Source organism: Pundamilia nyererei, unplaced genomic scaffold, assembly GCF_000239375.1.
Source record: "Pundamilia nyererei isolate P.nyererei 1_Seehausen unplaced genomic scaffold, PunNye1.0 scaffold00070, whole genome shotgun sequence".
Lineage (NCBI taxonomy): Eukaryota > Metazoa > Chordata > Actinopteri > Cichliformes > Cichlidae > Pundamilia > Pundamilia nyererei.
The window spans coordinates 2,203,760-2,222,599 of NW_005187471.1; the positions used below are offsets into that span (position 1 = coordinate 2,203,760).

Consider the following 18,840-nt stretch of genomic DNA (forward strand, 5'->3'; position numbering starts at 1 on the left):
TATATATATATATAATAAATAAATATATATAAATACCTGTGGTGCTTAGGACACACTTTGCGTCTGCACTATTCAAAGTGCATGTTGCATTGCCGCAACATTTTGGATTAGACTGACAGAAAGTATCGCTCCATCTGTGGTCTGGTTTGCAGTGACATACCTTCCCGCCTGTACCATTTGTGCAGACTTATAAGGACAAGAGTTATGCAGGGTTAGAGTTAGAGGTTATATAAGTATTTTCTTCAGAAATCACAGCATGGTGTATGTGGAAGATTGGAAATTAGTTTACCTGTTGTCATTACAGGTGCTTCAACAAATGTATTTTTATACGTAAAATTCTTCAGTATGCTCGTGATATTTGCAATTGCACTTTTGTCTATTATCAGTTTGGCATAAAGCATTTGGGTTGAGTTATCAGCCTGTGAAAGAAAAGTGTTTCCATTTTTTTTTAATTTCATGATACAGTTGATATTTAAGATCAAAATGTTTAATTGATGTAATCAACAAACCTGGCAGAAATTTATGCCCAAGATGTAAAGAAATAAAAAGGTCCACATCCTGTTTTTGGAAAAATAAATGATATTTTTAAAAAGTATTTGGCAAACAATAGCATTCATTAATTATAAATACTATAATTAAAATGTTGCACTTCCATGCAACACCAGCAAAAAAAATCTGCCTTTGCAGAGCTTAAAATGGCGATATCAGAATCAGAATACTTAACTTATCCCAGAGGAAACTTTGTGGTCACAATTGCTCCAAGACAGCAAGGACAGTAGTGAAAATTACCAACATTAAAAAATACAATATATTAAAAGCTAGCTCTAATACAAATTACTCTAACATATAAAAATCCTGATGTATTACACAAAAGAAATATAAAATAAGTTGAAATTGAGGTGCCCGTCTTATACTGACTGCCAGGGTTCATACTTCCAAAATTCTAATACCTCTTGAGCCATAGCCATCCACAATTGAGGATCAAATTTCAAATACATATTTAAGAAATTCCAAGTTTCTTAAAAACACTATTTTCAGCCAAATTATTTTTAAATGGTCACATTGAGGAAAATCATAAATACTTAAATTTTTACTAACCTGGTGTACAGGATGGTAGAAGGACCCATTAGAGCCCCAAAATGATGAAGGTGCACCAGGTATCCCTACTGCTGCTCACAAGGAAATGGTCAACAGAAGACTGAAGTATTTTTTAACGTGACAGCAGTAGATGACCTGTAGAGGTTACTGCAGATAGACATGCAAAGTAAAAAGGCTGTCATGTACCACTAATTTGACTATCAAAAACAGAGACTGAATGGTGTTTGTGTGTAATATGGTTTTCATTTTTGAAACTATGTGTACAGAAAGTGCAGTGTCACCTGAATAACTCCACACTACAGCAAAAGTGAAGTTTATTTATTAGATATGAGGCATAGTTTTTATGATGTCATATATGAAAAGGACAGTTTTTATATCACTGATGTTTGCCTTCAAACAGTATTATATTGTTTATTCAGTGTTCAACTTGGTGCTTCAGAGTAACTTAAGCATGTGTTAATGTGAGGTTTATATACATGCTTTTGACTATAAGTGGGAATTTGTTTGGGTTTCTTGGAGTATTTCATCGTGGACTGGGAAAATACACAAAGGATAAAAGCTGGATTTATAGGAGATAAACTGTTGCATTTACTTAGCTACATGTAGCAACTAGCCAGTAGATGGCCATTCATTTTATTACACATTAATGTCTCACACTAATGATTTTTCCCATTAAATTCTTTTTGTTTGAACTTTGAACTCCTCCACAGGTCTTTATATGTCAATATCAGGTTGGTTGCCATCTCCTGTTTACCAGTGATATGTCCTTATTTGACACAAATCTCAACTCTCAAAGTAAAAACATCTTTGAGCATAAACTGATGATCTTAAGTATGTTTTAGTAAATTAACGGTCCAATCCCTTCTTAACGTATTATTGCATGTATTATGTGTTGAATAATTGATTGAATTGTTAATTTTCCTTGTGAATATGTTGTACACCACCTTATCATTGAAGACCAGTGAGTACTGCATATATCTTAAAGCAAACTCTTTTCACATGACTGCAATGGCAAATCACCCCTATACCAAGTATCTATATTTACCCTTTACAGTTTTTACATAACCTTTATGTGCCAACAGACCTTATAATACAAACCATGTGTCGAGGACCGAGCGTATAGAGAAGCTCTGTAATGCAGAACTTTTATGGGTCCCTTTTGGATAATCATTAGTGGTCTGACCTTAAAATAAAGAACTCATTTGCTCTAAGTATATTACGAATACAAATGTTTAGTCAAATGAGATTTAGGAGCAACTGACAACTCTTTCTAGGCAGGGTGAACTGATAAAGAGTTCACCGCTAAACACATATTACACAAAATCTATTTGGAGAGTTATGGTATCTAACTCTTATTATTTGTTTTTAAATAATTAGCCTCAAATTTGATTTTTAGATTAAACATATGCAGTGACTTGACATCGCATTCAATTATATTTTCACAGGTGATTTAATATAGAGGAGTTCAACTGAGTTCAATTCCACCATCAGGCCGGGGTCTTTCTGTGTGGTGTTTGAGTGGGTTCTCCGCGGTACTTCGGCTTCCTCCCAACGACATGCAGGTGGGGTTAGTTTAATTGGAAACACTAAATTGCCCATAGGTGTGAATACGGGAGTGAATGTGAGTGCGATTGGTTGTCTCTGTCTATGTGTTCGCCCTGCAACAGACTGGCGACCTGTCCAGGGTGTACCCTGCCTCTCCCCCTAATACAGCTGGGATAGGCTACAGTGCTCTCCACGACCCTGAAAAGTGGATGAATGTGTTACATACAAATAACTCATGCTTGATGAAAATTACTTATTAAACAGAATGAATGAAAAAAAAATTACTCTTAGCTTTCAGTCGTTCCTATTCTGATAACACTGTAGTAGTAGTGTAATAATATATTTCTAAAATAATATTTTCATTCATCACCTTAACAATCTGGATATTATTTAAACCGATGACTTATCAGTTGGTTAAAAGAAAAAAGATAGCATTGGCAAACTTCCTTGTTTATCTTAAAAAAAAAAAAAAAAAAAAAAGGACATCCAGAATAAAAGCTGCTTTCTCCCAAACTTGATGTGAACATGCAAAACATTTATTTTAGTTTGAATGTTGTAGAGACGTCTAAATCTAACCAGCCACAACCGAAAACATGTGCATGAAGGGAGACTATAAGTTTAAAAAAAAAAAAATAGCGCATTCAAAATGTACAAGAGTAAAAAGTGTCTAAACGCATAAATGATAATATTTTGTGACTTGAATACATGATTGGAATGTAGATCTTTACATTAACAACATTTTAATGATGTAACTAGCTGGAAAATAGCTCATATATTTAAATCCTAATACTGTTGGTGTTTTTCTGTCTAGTTACTTATTATATACATTGTACGGTACAGGCAAGTTAAGAAAAAAATCAAATTGCTTTAAGGAAAGTACGATATTATATTAATACAACTAACTCAGTACGATGTTTGAGTAAGTTTGAAAAATGTCTAATCATTTAAACACCAAGCCTGTATTTTTAATGCAAGCTAATTATAAATAGCACTAGTTGTAAATTTGGACAGGGACTCAATTTTTGTCATTTTGCCTCTATACACCACCCCAGTGGATTTTAAATCAAACAATCAATATGCAATTGAAGTGTCGACTTCCAACTTTAATTCAGGAAGTTTAACAAAAGTAATCAACTGTTTTCAAATTAAATACAATTTAAAAACAGTCCTCCAGCTACATTATACTGATCTTCATGTGTGAAACTTGTACAGGGCCCGCTGAAATTTGCAACTGCAAAAATAAAATAAAAACTTAGGAAAATAAAACAAAACCCAAAAGGTTGATTCTGTTCATCTGGATGTCGTAGCGTTTTCAGTGGGAGAAACGTTTCGTCACTCATCCAAATGACTTCTTCAGCCTCAGCTGACTGCAGGTTTCCCCAACCTTATAAACAGTACGTTGCATAATGACTGAAACTAGCACCGCTGAATGAACAGTGGGATGACATTGTTCATTCAGTGGTGCTAGTTTCAGTCATATCGACCAGTTTCACTGACTTTTTGAACATGTCAAACATAAGGAATCATTTGCGCTTCCTAACACTGAGACTGAGATGGTTGTGTAGCTCTGGGTCAATTCCTTTTACAAAGTGTTGTGTTTACTTTAATATTTACTCTAAACTTCTTAAAGATGTGAAATTACCCCAGTATTAGAGGATAAAAATCAAATAAACAATTTCAATAATATAAAAAACTAAACTTTAAACATTTTCTTAAAACTTACAGAAACAAATCTATTCAAAACTACAGACAAAAAAAATGAATAAAAAAGTCAAAACATAAAACTACAAAAACTAATGAAAACAACACAAAAGACAACAACGTAACTATAAAATCTTTAATTCTCTTTAGAAAGTTTTGTACTTTTTCGGTCAAGTAATAATCAAACATTCTTAACAGACAAGGCTGTATCTTTTCACAGGACCATTTTTAAAACAGCCACAGTAATGCTAAACAGTCATCAAGTACAAAGAAAATATCACCATAAAATAGGTTTACTTCTTTTCCTCTTATGTCAAGCTCCCAACGTATCAATTTTGACATATATCAGCATAGTTCAGCTTTTTAACATGTACTCAGGAAAAACCTTCCAGAAAGCAGCTAACAATCTGAAGTGAGTCTGTTATTCTTCACCCTACTTGCTGCAGTTTTTTTATACCGTTTCAATAGGAGATGCTCAAATTTAACATGGCCAAAAAATAATGAGGTTGGCATATGTGCAAAGTTTAGGTGTGAAAGTTGCCTCTATAGTCTTTGCTCATTTAGGTCAAGGTGAGAGTGGATATTCCTAAGATAATCATCTCAGGGACTCAGCTTTGGCTCTGCTGTTTGCGAGGGGCCCTCAATCCGAATAAACCTGCTTAATGGAAGAAAAGCTAAAACGGATGTTTAACCGAGGAGCTGCCTCAGGGCCTAGTACAAGGTCAATTTGTCAGCTGCATTCACATAAAGCTGACAAGTAGTGTATGTAAGTAAGACATAACTGACTCAGACACTGACAGGTTCAGCTGAGTCTTTTGACAGAAATAGAAAAACAAACAAACAAAAAATTCTGATGTTAAATGTTGAAAAATTTGTAGCTTTGAATGCTGCAGGCATCAATCTAATGTGGACGATATTCACAACTTCTACATGTACATTTTTAGAGGGAGCTGAATAGAGCCTCTTGTGACAGACGTCGACGTCACACTGCGGTTTCATACTCTACGAAAGTCTCGGGAAGAAAATTTTCCCTCTCTTCCAGTGATGATCTATCTTCTTGTGGGAATGCCAGTCCATTACCTTCTTTGTGTTGTGAAGGTTGCCTCTGCGGTGCTGCAAGCTATATGTATATATTTTTTTAATTTAAAAAGATAAAAACACACATAAGGAAACTGATTTTTATCAAATATACCTGTGAAAAAGCAGCAAATATTTAACAGTGATCATTTTGATTATAAAAACCATGTTAGTTAGCATGCTGACATTATGCTAAATGCTACTGGTAGACACTCTCTTATTCACAAGGGGTCTCCACAGAAGGTAGCTTTACATGTTCAATTTGGTATTTTATGCCAGAGATCCTTTCTGAAAAAGCCCCAAAGGGGATCAAACCAGGGATGTTTCACATACTGCTACTGCTGTATTTTGTGCTACACATTTCCATAAACTGTTAGAATGACTGACTGCTGCCAACTTCTGAATTTTGACTCTAAATGATGCAGAGTAAATACGAACGAAATGCAAGCAAGCATACATAATATTTAGTCTAATTTTGAGGGAAAAAAAGGGGAAGCAGCATTATATTCAGTGGTGCCTGAAGATGTTTACAGATAATCCCTCCCACCATCTCCAACATAATAAAAAATGTCTCTGAGACCAGATTTTTACTCCTGCAAGAATACAACCTTTGACGAATCAGTTAGGATAAATTACTTATAATAAAGATGAAGGAAGTCACCCAGTCCTGAATCCTTTTAAGTCCTTGGAAATAGGTGAATGCACCTCTTTCAGTTTTAGTCTAAAAAGAACTATGAGTTTCTTACATAGCCCTGACTGATATGAGGATTCCTTACACAAGACTGAAATATTCTTCATTAGAGTCTCTCTGATTATCTGATTAGTCTAACTGTTCCAATTCTTACTTTAAAACCAGAGGCTTTTCAGGTTGTAGCACCTACATTTTGCAATAGCCTTCATCAACCTGTCAGGTCAGCTCAATAAAAATTACATTTAAATTTGCACGACTGAACAATCTGCAATTTGCAGTGTTAATCCTGGTGATTAGCAGTCAGTTAATAAATAAATCTAATCCGCAGGTTCATACATATCACTACTGGATGAGTTAATTTTTCATGTACTGCAGCCTGGCATTGCTTCTAGTGACGGCATATAGATATTTGCTCAATAATAAGAAAATAATTACATCCATGGCCTGCAAGCACTGCAAACTCATCCTTTTTCGCTTTCAACTCTGCAATGGGTTCATGATGCAGATGTGAAGTTTGTATATGGACACTTTCTGTATTTTACAGGGTTAGAATAAAATGTTAATATGTGGCACTATCAGAGATGGAAAAAGATGCAAGAAAGACAGGACAAGAAAGGAAGGATGATTATTTTCAAAGGTGAGCACTGCTTAGAAAATGAAATTTACATGCTTGGAATTTTAAAGTGTATATATAATGTTGTAATTAACTTTAAAAATTTTTGAGTCAGATATTTATAAATAGATGATGTGTTGCTGAATTACAATTTCTTGCACAATGAACTGAAGTACACTAATTCTGTGTTATACAAAGACTGGATGAAAATATCAGGAAATTTAGGACAGGCTAAACTGGTTAGTTTGGAGTAATGTGTTAAAGTTTACAGTGCTGGACTGTTTACATCTAGGTAGCTGACACGAATGTATATTCAAAGTGACGATGCCGATTAGATTCACTGAATTGTACCTTTCTTATTGGAAAGGTCTAGGTGTTGGAAATTAGTTATAAAGCTTGTGTAACAGTTACTAATATCATGCAGAATTCGGTTGGCTAAAAAGGGCAGAAAGACCAAAACAAATTATTCTGACTTATTTAAAGTAATTTAGTTTCCCATGCTGCACCACTACGCCCAATCTTATTGTTCCCCACCTGCCAAATCCCACTTTAGCCACCTGCAAATCATGATCCTGAAAAGAGGCTCTTGAAAAAAGTCCCGCGCTTCCAAATTCTAGTAAACATTTCAAAACATCATCTCTGTAACACAGTTGTACCACCATCTTTACTTAATGCTTTACTATTATTCTACTGCAAATACATCATATATAAACGTTGCAAGGTTCTTTGCTATTAAATCGATCCTTTCACTCACCGTTTGTCCCAGTGGAGTCACACAGCAGAGCTTCTTCTTCAGGTGTTCAGGTAGAAAACAAAAAAGTTTTCCTAACAGGGGATAGAGTGTTCCTGGCTTCACATCTTCTTCCTTTGTTGGGCCTAAGAAACATAATTAAGAATTTCTAATAAAAATTTTATAAAGAAAAGTTATGGACAATAAAGATATGCATAAGAACTCACCTACCTGTGAGAAAGCTGACAATCAGGCCTATTAAAACGACCGTAGTGCAGTTAAAGCCACTGTACCACATGTAGGACAGGGAGTAAAATCTCTTGAGTCCAGAGGGTTGGCTGAAGAACAAAGAGATGCTTAAGGAGATGATCAATGAGGAGAGGTCACAGTGTGCAGCCGGAGTGATCCGTACCTCAGAGTGGTATTGTTGAACGCTGTCTGAATAGCAATAGTCGCATTGGCGCCGCATTCGAGTGGTAGTGGTCTTGTGCTACGAGTGAGGATGCTTCCAATGCCGAGCCAGAAAGCCACAACCAGTCCTGCACACAGACCTACCAGAGCTCCCTGGAAACAATTACCAAAATAAGTTAATAAATAAATAAACAGCATTATTGTGAATTTACGTTAGAAGTCAACTTACGATGGAGTTGGCCCACGGGAAGAACATCCCGAGACAAAACAGACCAAGAATAGGACCACCAACCATGCCGAAGATTTTCAAAGCCACCTAACGTTAAATATGATAAACAATCGGTCCAAACATAGAAGTATGTTGATTATAAAGTTATAACCGGTGCGAACTTACCTGTAAAACCGAATCACCCATGAGGTGAGTGAGATATGCCATGGCCAGGCAGAGCAGTCCATAGGACATAGCTTATTAAGGAGACAAGTATAAACTTTAGGGTCAAAGCATCATTTTCAATTCACTGCTTTAATTCACAAATTGCAACATTTAAAGCTTCAGAGAGCAGACCTAAAACTTTGGACAGCAGGGTTGCTCTCGCCTCAGTCATGGCAGGATATTGCGGTTTGATGAGGTCTTCCATTGTTACAGTAGCTAATGAGTTGAAGGCCGACGATATGGTGCTAAACAAGAAAAGGGAAAAAGGGGCGTGTAACTTTAAAATGCAAATTAAAGGCATGTTTCACCTCTTGGATTCTAGTTACCAAATCATTACAGCAATAAGAGCTGATGTAAAAGATAAACAACCGCAGTTACCACCTTGTATTATAGGTCTGTACCAAGTCTTATCTTTGAGTCCAGGTGAACTTTGGTAACAAATTTGAGGAAATTCTCTTATTAATTATCTTCAAGAGATAAAGAGAATGGAACAGTGTTTCAACTCCACAACAGAGCTATAAAGCAAGCTCCACATAAACCGTCAGGTTCTCTTTATGTTTACTCGCTTGAGAAAACCTACAATTCCTATCAGAGATAGACACAAATATGTGACATCTGCGCGTTAGAGCTCTGAAACTTTCAAACTTGCATTTAAAAGATCAAAATTATGCAGTGTGTTCAGTTCTGAGTCAGTAAAATGGACACCAGGAGAGTTTGTCACAAGATCAAAGTAAAAGTCACTAAAAGTCACATCTGTAGATAAAATGACCTACAAATGAAACACAAACATTTACATATTTTCTGTATCACCAACTTCATAAATGTAAATTCCAGTGGCAATGAGACTAGCAGCTGTAAAATTATAGCAACGGTTTGTGCTGCTGTAACTTTATAGCTGGGCTTAAACTGGTGGCGTTACTAAGCTACATCTCTACAGGTAAAACTGGTTCCTTAAGCAGTGAATCTATACAACACTTAAAGATTCTGTAAATAATAGAAATAGTGAAAATGAGTCACTTCCAATTGTGAACATAACCTGTTCCAGCCCAGGTTAGCTGTTCAGCAGAAGTTGCTATGGTGATCTAACCTGAAAAGAGGGCCACCTTTATGGTATTCTTCATGACAAATAGCCTACAAATGCAGCAGGTTATTCACACTGTAATGTATGACTTTAGACTCAGCATAGCACACTAATCCATTAATCTTGGTTCGTAGTACACCCCCCAGGTTCACTCTGTGTGTGTAGGAGCAGTACCTGTGCCCCACTGACAGTGAAACTGCATCACAAAGATCAGCACAGCCACAAATTACAGCAAAAAAAAAAAATATATATATATATATATATTTTTTTTTGTCTCTTCACTTTTAATGAGAGTGAAAAACCTGTTTTCCTTTTGGAAATGTGAGTTAAAATGTTTCCTATTTTAACAAAGATGCATGTAAACATCATGCAATGTTGGGGTCATGGACAATTATTGAAAATGTGTCCATACGTGACGATGAGTAGATAACGCAGGTATCATGACAAGCCTAAAGCTGAGGGATGAAATACTGTGGAAAGAGGATTGGTAGTAAAAAGTATTCTGTCTCTGCAGAAACTGTGGAAAGTCCCGTACCTGAGGGCTGCACTGAATAAACAAGCAATGAAGAGTCCAGGCAGCCCAGGCAGACCGTGCAGCATATCCATCACAAAATATATCACCATCTGTGGGAAACAAACTATAAACATATCTTCCTGGTACCTTCAGTTTGATTTGCATAAATGTATAATTTGCCAGGAACAAAACACATATTGTATCATCTCTGATGTCCAAAACACACTAGAGAGACATAAGTCGAATGTAATGAAAGGTATCACTATAAAATATGCAAATACCAATGCTGGTTTTTTTTGTGCTCTCAGGGGTACTTTGTTTAATTCGGCATGAATATTTTTGATCATCCTTCATATTTCACTTCAGATTTTGTTTACTCCAGAGAAGAGTATGACAGTTATGCAATATTCATCCTGGATGGATGGATGGATGGATGGATGGATGGATGGATGGATGGATGGATGGATGGATGGGAACACTAAAAACATTACACAGCACAGTGCAACTCACTGCATCCCGTGAAGAACTGGCCAGCTTGTCAGAGTGGTCCTCTCCACAGTAACGTGCAAACATGACCAGCCCCATCACACAACTTAGAGCCAGAGCCAGCTGCAGGGAGGGAAAAACCATGTAGCAAGACCTGCAGGAGGTTGGGAACATAATAAGGTGCTAACTTTGAAGTCAGCTTCTTGTCATTTTCTTTTTATTTCACTCATCCTTTTTGCAGATGTTTTTTTTCATGTTTTTTGGAGCAGCCTCCTTTAAACTTGCAGAGCAGAGTGGCTAACACATATAGCTAATCTAACAGCCACGGGATTTAATAAAGCACATGAATACATACAAGCTAGCTTGAAATAAAATATTGAGAGGCTCATCTACTGTCTCCTTCCATCTCTGTTGTGTCATGAATAACTGTAGAACATATTATCAGTATGAATTCACAAGAATCTTTGCTTTAATATCAAAGCCACTGCTTACCTGACAGCCTCTTTCTCTGTGCGTGAGCTGAGGTATCTTTGGACCTGAGCCTGGTTCACACCATACAGGGACAGCATGAGGAAGACCCCACCGACCCCAAGAGTCCAGAAGGTGTGTCTCTCTGTCGGATCTGGGTTTAGACTGTATCACAGGCGAGAGAAAGAGAGAGAGAGATGCGGTTTAAAGACTATATCTTATGAAATCAAATGCATGGACCGGAGCTCTTTCCAACAAGCCTCCATGTAGAGTAAACTTGCAACAGCAGGTAATGATTCCAAATATACTATTTGAAGAATACAGTCCTGGGTTAATTTAATAAAAAAAGCAATAGCTGACAAAACCTTTCTTAAAACTGCAGAAACAAAGATTTGCAAGTATTAAATATTGAAGAGAAACACATTCAAGCTAGATTTGATTTATTTTTTTCATCCCTCTACTAAATAAGTGGAGGTTTTAATGCCACCTGCAGTACTATAACCTGCATTTAACTTGTAGGTGAAGGATTGTTTTTCGTTTGTAAGACTGTCTGCAAACATTTTTTCAAATTTTCCGCATCCATGTAAATCCAACCGCTACTTTGCTGAACTAGCCTCAGGTGCCAACAGACACATTTTTACAGCTCCCATGGAGCCAGGTGATATTGGTTTCCATCTGCCAGTCATTGTTTAGAATGCAGATAAATTTTAATAACCAAATGCAAACCTAATTTCTCACCAGAAAAACCGCACTGTGGTTTTTAAATGTACGAGCTACAACAAAACAAAGCATTAGATTTCAGAGTGCTTTAATTCTGCAGCTGTTTGAAAGACTGTTAGAAAGAAGGAAGTTTCGTGTGGTTGCCGGTACGAAAAATAACGACAGCTTTATTGGAGTATGCGATGTATTTGACTATCATCTGGATATATATGCCGTGTATTTTATTTTTCCCCCCATCTTCATCTGCATGCAACTAATGTGTGCTCAGTGTTGTACACCCCAGAAAGCTTTCAGTATCAAATATCATGCCCCTTGCCTGCATATTTTACATATTCATATGAAAACTCTATAAAGAGTTGTTTCCATTAAGGCAAACTTCAAACGCACTCGAGACCAGAGATGCGGTTTCCCTCCCAGACTTTCCTCCAAACATCAGCCACTCCTCCAGTCTTCTGCACTCCCACCACAATGACAGCCAGCTGCCCTGCAAACATCACAACAGTCTGAAAGACGTCTGTCCAGATGACGGCCTTCAAACCACCCTGAGACAAAAAGGCACCGAAAGCATTAAAGGGCTACATATGTGAATCAAGAAGTATTCAACTGCTACTCAAAAATAAAGACCCTACTAAAAAATATTTATGGGTATTTTTTGCAGGTTTTTTGTTAATTCTTGCAAGTTATTTTTATAGAGTAGCAAAGGCAGTGTTGACAGAAGAGCAAGTCATTCCTATCAGGTTAAGCTCAATAAAATCACTCTCAATTTATTCAAAGCCCTTGTAGATGGCTGATTCAAACTGAGCCTGTGATGTAACTCACCAGTGTTGTGTACAATGTGCATACTAGTCCAGTGGCCAGCACTGTTCCCCATAGTTCAAACCCAGTGACTGCAAAAACAGAGACAGAGAGCAACCCACTGAACTACAAGAATTATTTAGTTAAGTTCAATGAGAAAGTAAAAAATTAATAAATAAATAAATAAATGACCTCTTCTTACCTGCATTTAGTGCAAAGGCAGGAGTATACACACAAACTCCCATATAGATAACCTGCAGTCGGGCAAAAAGAAAATGTCAGCTTCATAGAAAAACCTTTGAACTTTAAGGCCTTTATATTATTGAATGCACTAAAGCGGTCCACTAAATGTGCAAAGTGACATTAAGTTTATTATCCTTATAGCTGAGAGTAAAAAAAAGAATATTTACACCGCTTTATTATATCTGCTTAAAATAAAACTAGAGCTGGTACAACATGACATAGCTACTGGGTATCAGTCTTCCTCTTCTCCTGCCTGCTCCCTTTAAAGGTCGCCACAGTGGATCATCTGCCTCCATCTCACACCATCTCTAACATCCTCCTCTGTCACACCAACCCTGTGTATGTCCTCCGTCAGTACATCCATAATCTTTTCTGTGGTCTTCCTCCTTTCTTCCTGCCTGGCAGCTCCACCATCAACATCTTTTGTCCAGCATATATCGCTTCTCTGCACACGTCCAAACCATCTCAGCCTTATCTTAACTTTGTCTCCAAACTGCTCAATCTAACCTGTCCCTCTGATGTAGTTACTTCTAATCTTGCCAATTTTGGCCCCTCTCAGTGAAAATATTAACATCTTCAACTCTACCATCTCCAGCTCCATTAAACTTGTCCACCTTCTCTAACCCTGTCATTTACACTTATTCTGTCTTTATTTTTACCAGTTGTAAATTAAAAAAACAAAAAAACCCAAAACTGTAAGCCTAAACTTATTTTTTGGCACCATCCCTACAGAATCCGATTATTATAAAATGTTATGTTACATTTAAAAAAAATTCTTAATAGGTTACACAAGGGAGGTTATTTATATTTTACTCCTGTGAGAAAGACAGCAGTTATGTTATATTTGTAGCTGTGGTATTTGAATATCAAATATTGGGAAAAAACCTTGCATCAGCACATCCTGTGTTATTGCACTGCAGTGCTGCACTCACCATTTGAAAGATGAAGGTGAAAGTTCCACATATGCGTACTGCTTTGCTGAAGCGCAGCTCAAGATACTGTGAAACAAAGCAGCATAAGAAATCTAAAGATAAGCTTGCTTTAAATGAGTACTGGTGAAAAATGAAAATGCTTCGGCAAACCTGGTAAGCGCTTGAGACGCGCAGTCTGTAAAACACTGGAATGAAAATGTGAGCTGGAATGAAGAGGCCCAGGATGTAGGCGCAGCCGATGAACCAGTACTGCGTGCCGTGCGTGTAGATCTCTGCTGGTACGCCAATGATAGCCACGGCCGACTGGAACGAGGCAATGAGCGAGAGGGAAACGGGGAGGCAGCCCATGCTTCTGTCTGCCATTAAGAACTCTTGAGTCGTGCGCTGACGCCCACCAGACAGCGCGTAGTACAGCCCGATGCCCATAGAGGCAGCGAGTAAGACGGCAAATATCACATAGTCTATAACCGTGAAGAACTTCTGGTCGGACGGGTCCATCTTGATTGTCTCCTGGCTGCAGTTTGAGAAGATTGTGTGCTTCTTCACACACACGGTCAGAAAAATAGGAAACGTCCTTGTTCACACCCATCAGTCATAACAGTCCAAAAACCTTGAAGGAAACAAAAAAAGCTGAATAAATATGCATGTGGGCTGGCTGTTAAAGGTTGGTGCTTTGAATCCTGGGCAAGATACTAAACTCAAGTTGCTGTTTGATGCATCCATTCGAGTATAAATGTCAGACAGAAAGCATTTAAGCATTAAAAAGTGCTTGTATGAAAGGGTGTGAATGAGTGAGTGCTCAGATTAGAAAAGTGCTATTTAAGAACCTGTCTATTTATCAGTTGCATGTGAGGTGATCTGCTCAGATATCCAGAGTTATTATTTATATTATGTAATATTATTCTATTCAGCCCTTTTCTGCTTATAAAATTTAAAAAACAACAACTTTGCAAAAGTGGGAGAAGAAACACATCTGCACACAGCTGATTTCCTTGTGCTTTTCTTAGACATTTGTGCTCCTGCTCAGACAAACAGATTCAGCACTGAGTCTGCTGTCACTAAACTGTAATGCTTGCATCAAAGCACCACTGCTACATGAGAATATCACCAATCTGTGCAATGTAAAGCAGACAAACTGAAGTCACGTAACCTCTCACTATGTCAACTTTTCCCTGCTTGTGCTGATCCAAAAATAATGTCAGCTGTTTTGGAAAGGGGGAGGTTCCTTGCTCCTGAGCTACAGCAGGAACCAGTCACTGTGAGTTTTCAAGGTCAATGACATCAAACGTTTAAACAAGCGCTTCCAGCTGTGGCGAAGAGGGGTTAAAAGGTCATTTTAAAACGTGTTTTCCTATCAGAATATACAGCCAATAAAAATATTTCAGTGGAATGTACTATAAATTCACACAGGTTGCAGTATTTTTAAATTGACTGCTTAACTAAATCAAGCAAAATTACCTAGAAGATTGTTTTCAGAACATTTGGGGGTTTTTTGCATTACAAATAGGTGTCACCCAAGGTGGCATCCTCATGTATCTTGTTTTGATTTCCTTCCACATTAAAACAGACTGAAGGTTGAAATCCTTTCATCTGGCCGGGAGCCAGATTAGGTATTAATATACTGTAAAAATCTCTGCTGATCAATTAATTGATCATTTTGCCTCAAACCCCACAAAGGAGGTGCACAAAATACAAGGTCACAAAAGCCTCTCTGTACTATAGCAAAGCATGATGCAGGATTTTAAAAGTGACTTTAATTTGACTTGGAGACACTGTTGCTGTAGCTTTGATATTTTAGTTATAAATAACTGTCCCGTGACCGTCTGTAACGTTATCTGCATAACTTGACTGGGTATGAAGGAAATGGCCCTAATCAAGACAGCATGGTGTGTGAGAGGAAACAGTGTGCTAGCGGAGACAGAACAGGTACAACAGCACTGAGCAGGGTTACCTTTACAGGGCAGCACTGTGGGTATCCGGGTGAGTGTAACCGTCACCATGCCTTTCACTGAGACGTTCAAGAGCACTGCGTTAGTTAAAGCTTGATGAGGAAGGTATTTCCATGAATGAAATCACGACTTTATGAAAATCAAGGGTTGTATTTTCAAATAAACGTGTGTCTTGTGTGTTTAAACTTATGCTATGTTGAAAAAAGGACTTGAACACACTTACCATGCTAATCTGTCGCTCCATTGCTCCATGTGATCGCAAACTGTTTTTAATTTTCTTCCGGGGTTGGAGAAGTGGGCGGTGTGGTGACGCAACAGCCGCCAAAATCAAAAACTTGCAAGAGGAGTGGATGTTTACATCGGATCAAGTACGTACAGAAAAATAAAGAAAAAGACTCGGGAAACATGGAGGGAGCACCTGCGAAAGGTACCTCGGAGCGAGAGCTTTTAACTAGCTTAGCGACACCGCAAGCTAGCTTATAAAGAACATTGTTGTGATGCAAAGTTCGTTAGCCTGCTAATGCTATGAGCTAATGTCTATTAGCCCAACAGTAAAACATTCGTTTGTGTCCTTTAGAAGTTAGTAAATGTGTGCTTTATCCTCAGGTGTTTTGAGTCACCTGAGTCTGCTGGAAGTTAAAGCCAGGAGTCGTAAAACTCAGCTTCAGCAGCAGAGTCGTGTGATGGAGCTGAAGGCTAAAGTTGAAGCACTGAAGACCCAGAGAGAGCAGCTGAAGGCACAGATACAGACGCACCAGGTTTGGGGGCTCATGGTGGTAGAAGCTAACTTAGCGGACAAATATTTACGCAAAACACGTGATAAATTTATAAAATTATAAGCCGTATTTATATTCATAAAATATACAGTTTATAGTAGGATTACATTGAAATCTTTATCAAGATATAGTAGTTTATGTTAGTGTTTTACTTATATACTACAGTAGAGTACTCATCCTTACCTGACCATTTTCAGAAGAATATTGTATTTCTTTGTTAAGCCATTTAACACCGATCTATAAATCATTCAAGCATAAAGAAGGTACACAACTCGAGAGATGAACCACTGTTTGACAGGCATATAATAGTATTTTTGATTGGGATTCAGAATGGTGTGAGAAAGCAGTGATAAACCAACTGATTTCATGTTAATATGATGCTCACATTTGAACTGGGTCTGAAACGTTACATCACTTTCACATGCTGGTTGCACTTCCCTGTTACAGGACCTCCAGAAACTGAGGTTGGCTATGGACAAACAGTGTGCAGATGAAGAAGAGGAGAACATGGAGGAAGAGTCGGAGAACTCAAAACTTTTGCGGCTCATGGCCAGACACACTCAGCTGAAAGATCTTCTACATGCTCATCACCTCATTGGTATCAGCCTAACTGCAGTATTATTTCCTCTGGTTCAGTGTCACCTGGAGATGTTTTCACTGACTTTTTCCAGTGTGTCTCATATTTCAGACCTTTATTGGTCTGTTTTAATCCTCTCTTTTTTCCTGCTCTGTTTTATTTGCTGATATCATCAGGTGGGTATGACATCATAAAGACTCGCAAGGGGAAAGGAGCGTGCGTATCTATCGCAACGGCCTATGAGGACGTCTTCTTAGACACCTTTAACCTGGAGATTGATCTGAAGCCAACTGTAAAGATTAGTCGCCACAACATCCCTCCCTTTATTCCCCTAAACAACCTTGCTGAGCAGAACAACATGCAGACAGACCTGAGGGTGTTTCTGGACACCCTCAGCAAACATCTCAACGCCTTTGCTGGTCGCAAGCAGCAGCTGAAGCTTGTTAAGGTGCCAGATTTCACTTTTTTAAATTATATTTCACCATATCCCTCAGTAGCTGATGTTGACTCCATCATGTCAGCGTTCTGGGAGGGCAAAGCCATCTGTTGCAGGACTCCATGTTTAGGTGGCTGAAGATTTTTATTTATTTATTTTTTTTAAACATATCTCTGGCTGGACGTTTGGGCTTGTTCTACTACAGAATTAATTTACACTTTGATTAAATTATGAATAAGAATATAACAATCAAAAGTACCCTAAACAGTTGCACAGTTCTTTTTATGAAACCTGTCGTTTTGTTGGTGAGCAGTAGAAACCGTGGAGTTTTGTTCCATTCGTAAATTTTGAAAGCCAAGAACCCATTAATGTTAAGCACAAACTATTTATGGCCTTTAAAGCACAAAACCGTTTTGTATTCATTGCTATTTGTTTTAAAACAATATCAAATTGACCCTGTTTTGCTTTTTGTTTATAGGAGAAACATAAGTCGGTTGAGGTGATGGAGAGTAATGTTTTATGTTCACTACTGGTGCTGTTATTCACTGTGCCGAGAGAAAAGACAGCTGTGCTCTGCACACTGGACTACACGGACCACACCAGATGTCTCCCCACACGAGTCCATCTGGAAAGTGAAGGTAGGAGTTTCACATGCATTTTTGTTTTAAATGCAAACTCAGTCCCATTCCCACAGGCGTATGATGCAACATGCTTTTACGAACATTTGTGGAAGTAATGGTCATTGTAAAGCGGTCACTGAATTGCAAAAAGGAAGCTTGTGAAATCCTAGATATTCAACCATCAGCTGCAAGTATATTAAAAGTGGAAGTGTTCAGGAGCCACAAGAGGTCAGCCACAAACGGTTCATGAAGTGACAGGACTGTTTCAGTGGCTGAGCAGACTTTTGCTGTAATGCGACCCGATACTTTTGTCCATTTAATAGATGTAGAAAGTCTGTTTACAAACATGTGATGTTGTTGTTAAAGACACCCATAAAACTTAAATTTGGTAATGTTGTTTAATGTTGATTTCCTTTTGTTTGTTGCAGACAAACAGCTTCCCGATTCTCCACAGTGGAAGAAAAACTGCACCTTACTTATGGAGACTCCTGTGCACAAAGCTTTAATAACCATGAAGAAAATGGGAAGCATTGCTTAATTTATTCACTAATATGTATTAAATGAGTTTTGCTAAAAGAGTAATGTACTTACTCATTTTTCATTTTTGTTTTTAAGGTATTAAATTGTAAGAAAGTGAAGTTTCCAAATGTTCAAGCAAAAAGTCTTAAAATTCAGGCAATAAAAGTCATATTTGTGATGCGATTGCTGTTTTTTTGTCCCTGTCTCTATATACATGGTCTGTAAATACTGTCTCTGATGTTGCTATTAACTTGTGTGTAACATCAACCTGCCAGAGGGTCTACAGATGGAAATTAGGCTATAATCTGGCATAGTTACATTTGTTAAAATGTTCAATAATATGTATTGTCCCTCTTTCTAATAAAGAAAGGAAAAACATCAATTTTATTTTATTTATTATTTTGCACACTGTTGCGCTGAGTACA

The 18,840-nt window shown here is 37.6% G+C and overlaps 3 protein-coding genes across 5 annotated transcripts in view; 1 reads left to right on the top strand and 2 right to left on the bottom strand.

Moving 5' to 3' along the window:
- Positions 1-1,179, bottom strand: part of LOC102210047 (adhesion G protein-coupled receptor F5-like) — a 9,967-nt gene extending 8,788 nt beyond the window's left edge. Inside the window, exons 1-4 of the mRNA XM_005736679.1 lie at positions 1,099-1,179; positions 510-558; positions 290-419; positions 37-186 (exon numbers count right to left, since the gene is read on the bottom strand). Coding sequence (XP_005736736.1) covers positions 37-186; positions 290-419; positions 510-558; positions 1,099-1,127 — 358 coding nt within the window. The 5' untranslated portion in view covers positions 1,128-1,179. The remainder of the gene's footprint in view (positions 1-36; positions 187-289; positions 420-509; positions 559-1,098) is intronic.
- Positions 1,180-5,452: 4,273 nt separating this feature from the next.
- On the bottom strand, positions 5,453-15,782 carry slc5a6b (solute carrier family 5 member 6). Its single transcript, XM_013911741.1, has 17 exons — positions 15,711-15,782; positions 15,490-15,546; positions 13,689-14,148; positions 13,539-13,604; positions 12,566-12,617; positions 12,388-12,455; positions 11,956-12,110; positions 10,873-11,013; positions 10,405-10,534; positions 9,916-10,004; positions 8,432-8,544; positions 8,261-8,331; positions 8,096-8,182; positions 7,868-8,019; positions 7,683-7,793; positions 7,480-7,601; positions 5,453-5,464 (listed from the first exon to the last, which is right to left on the bottom strand). The coding sequence occupies exons 3-16, from the start codon at positions 14,034-14,036 to the stop codon at positions 7,526-7,528; spliced, it is 1,659 nt and encodes a 552-aa protein (XP_013767195.1). The 5' UTR covers positions 14,037-14,148; positions 15,490-15,546; positions 15,711-15,782; the 3' UTR covers positions 5,453-5,464; positions 7,480-7,525.
- Positions 15,358-18,797, top strand: cenpo (centromere protein O). 3 transcript variants are annotated; one of them, XM_005736680.1, is made up of 7 exons: positions 15,358-15,518; positions 15,780-15,914; positions 16,094-16,245; positions 16,711-16,861; positions 17,017-17,288; positions 17,755-17,914; positions 18,325-18,797. In XM_005736680.1, the coding sequence occupies exons 1-7, from the start codon at positions 15,422-15,424 to the stop codon at positions 18,432-18,434; spliced, it is 1,077 nt and encodes a 358-aa protein (XP_005736737.1). In that variant the 5' UTR covers positions 15,358-15,421; the 3' UTR covers positions 18,435-18,797. The 3 variants fall into 3 exon arrangements, with proteins under 3 accessions (XP_005736737.1, XP_005736738.1, XP_005736739.1); XM_005736681.1 differs by having other exon boundaries at positions 15,783-15,914; XM_005736682.1 differs by having other exon boundaries at positions 15,359-15,464.
- The last annotated feature ends 43 nt before the right edge of the window (positions 18,798-18,840 follow it).

Excerpts from the sequence above, each read along its gene's own strand:
- slc5a6b (XM_013911741.1), bottom strand. The coding sequence starts at position 14,036 with ATGGACCCGTCCGACCAGAAGTTCTTCACGGTTATAGACTATGTGATA. Across the intron at positions 13,605-13,688 it reads GCGTCTCAAGCGCTTACCAG|TATCTTGAGCTGCGCTTCAG; the intron begins GTTTGCCGAAGC and ends TTTGTTTCACAG. Across the intron at positions 10,005-10,404 it reads CCAGTTCTTCACGGGATGCA|ATGGTGATATATTTTGTGAT; the intron begins GTGAGTTGCACT and ends TGTTTCCCACAG.
- cenpo (XM_005736680.1), top strand. The coding sequence starts at position 15,422 with ATGGTGTGTGAGAGGAAACAGTGTGCTAGCGGAGACAGAACAGGTACA. Across the intron at positions 15,519-15,779 it reads GCAGCACTGTGGGTATCCGG|AAGTGGGCGGTGTGGTGACG; the intron begins GTGAGTGTAACC and ends CCGGGGTTGGAG. Across the intron at positions 17,289-17,754 it reads AGCAGCTGAAGCTTGTTAAG|GAGAAACATAAGTCGGTTGA; the intron begins GTGCCAGATTTC and ends TTTTGTTTATAG.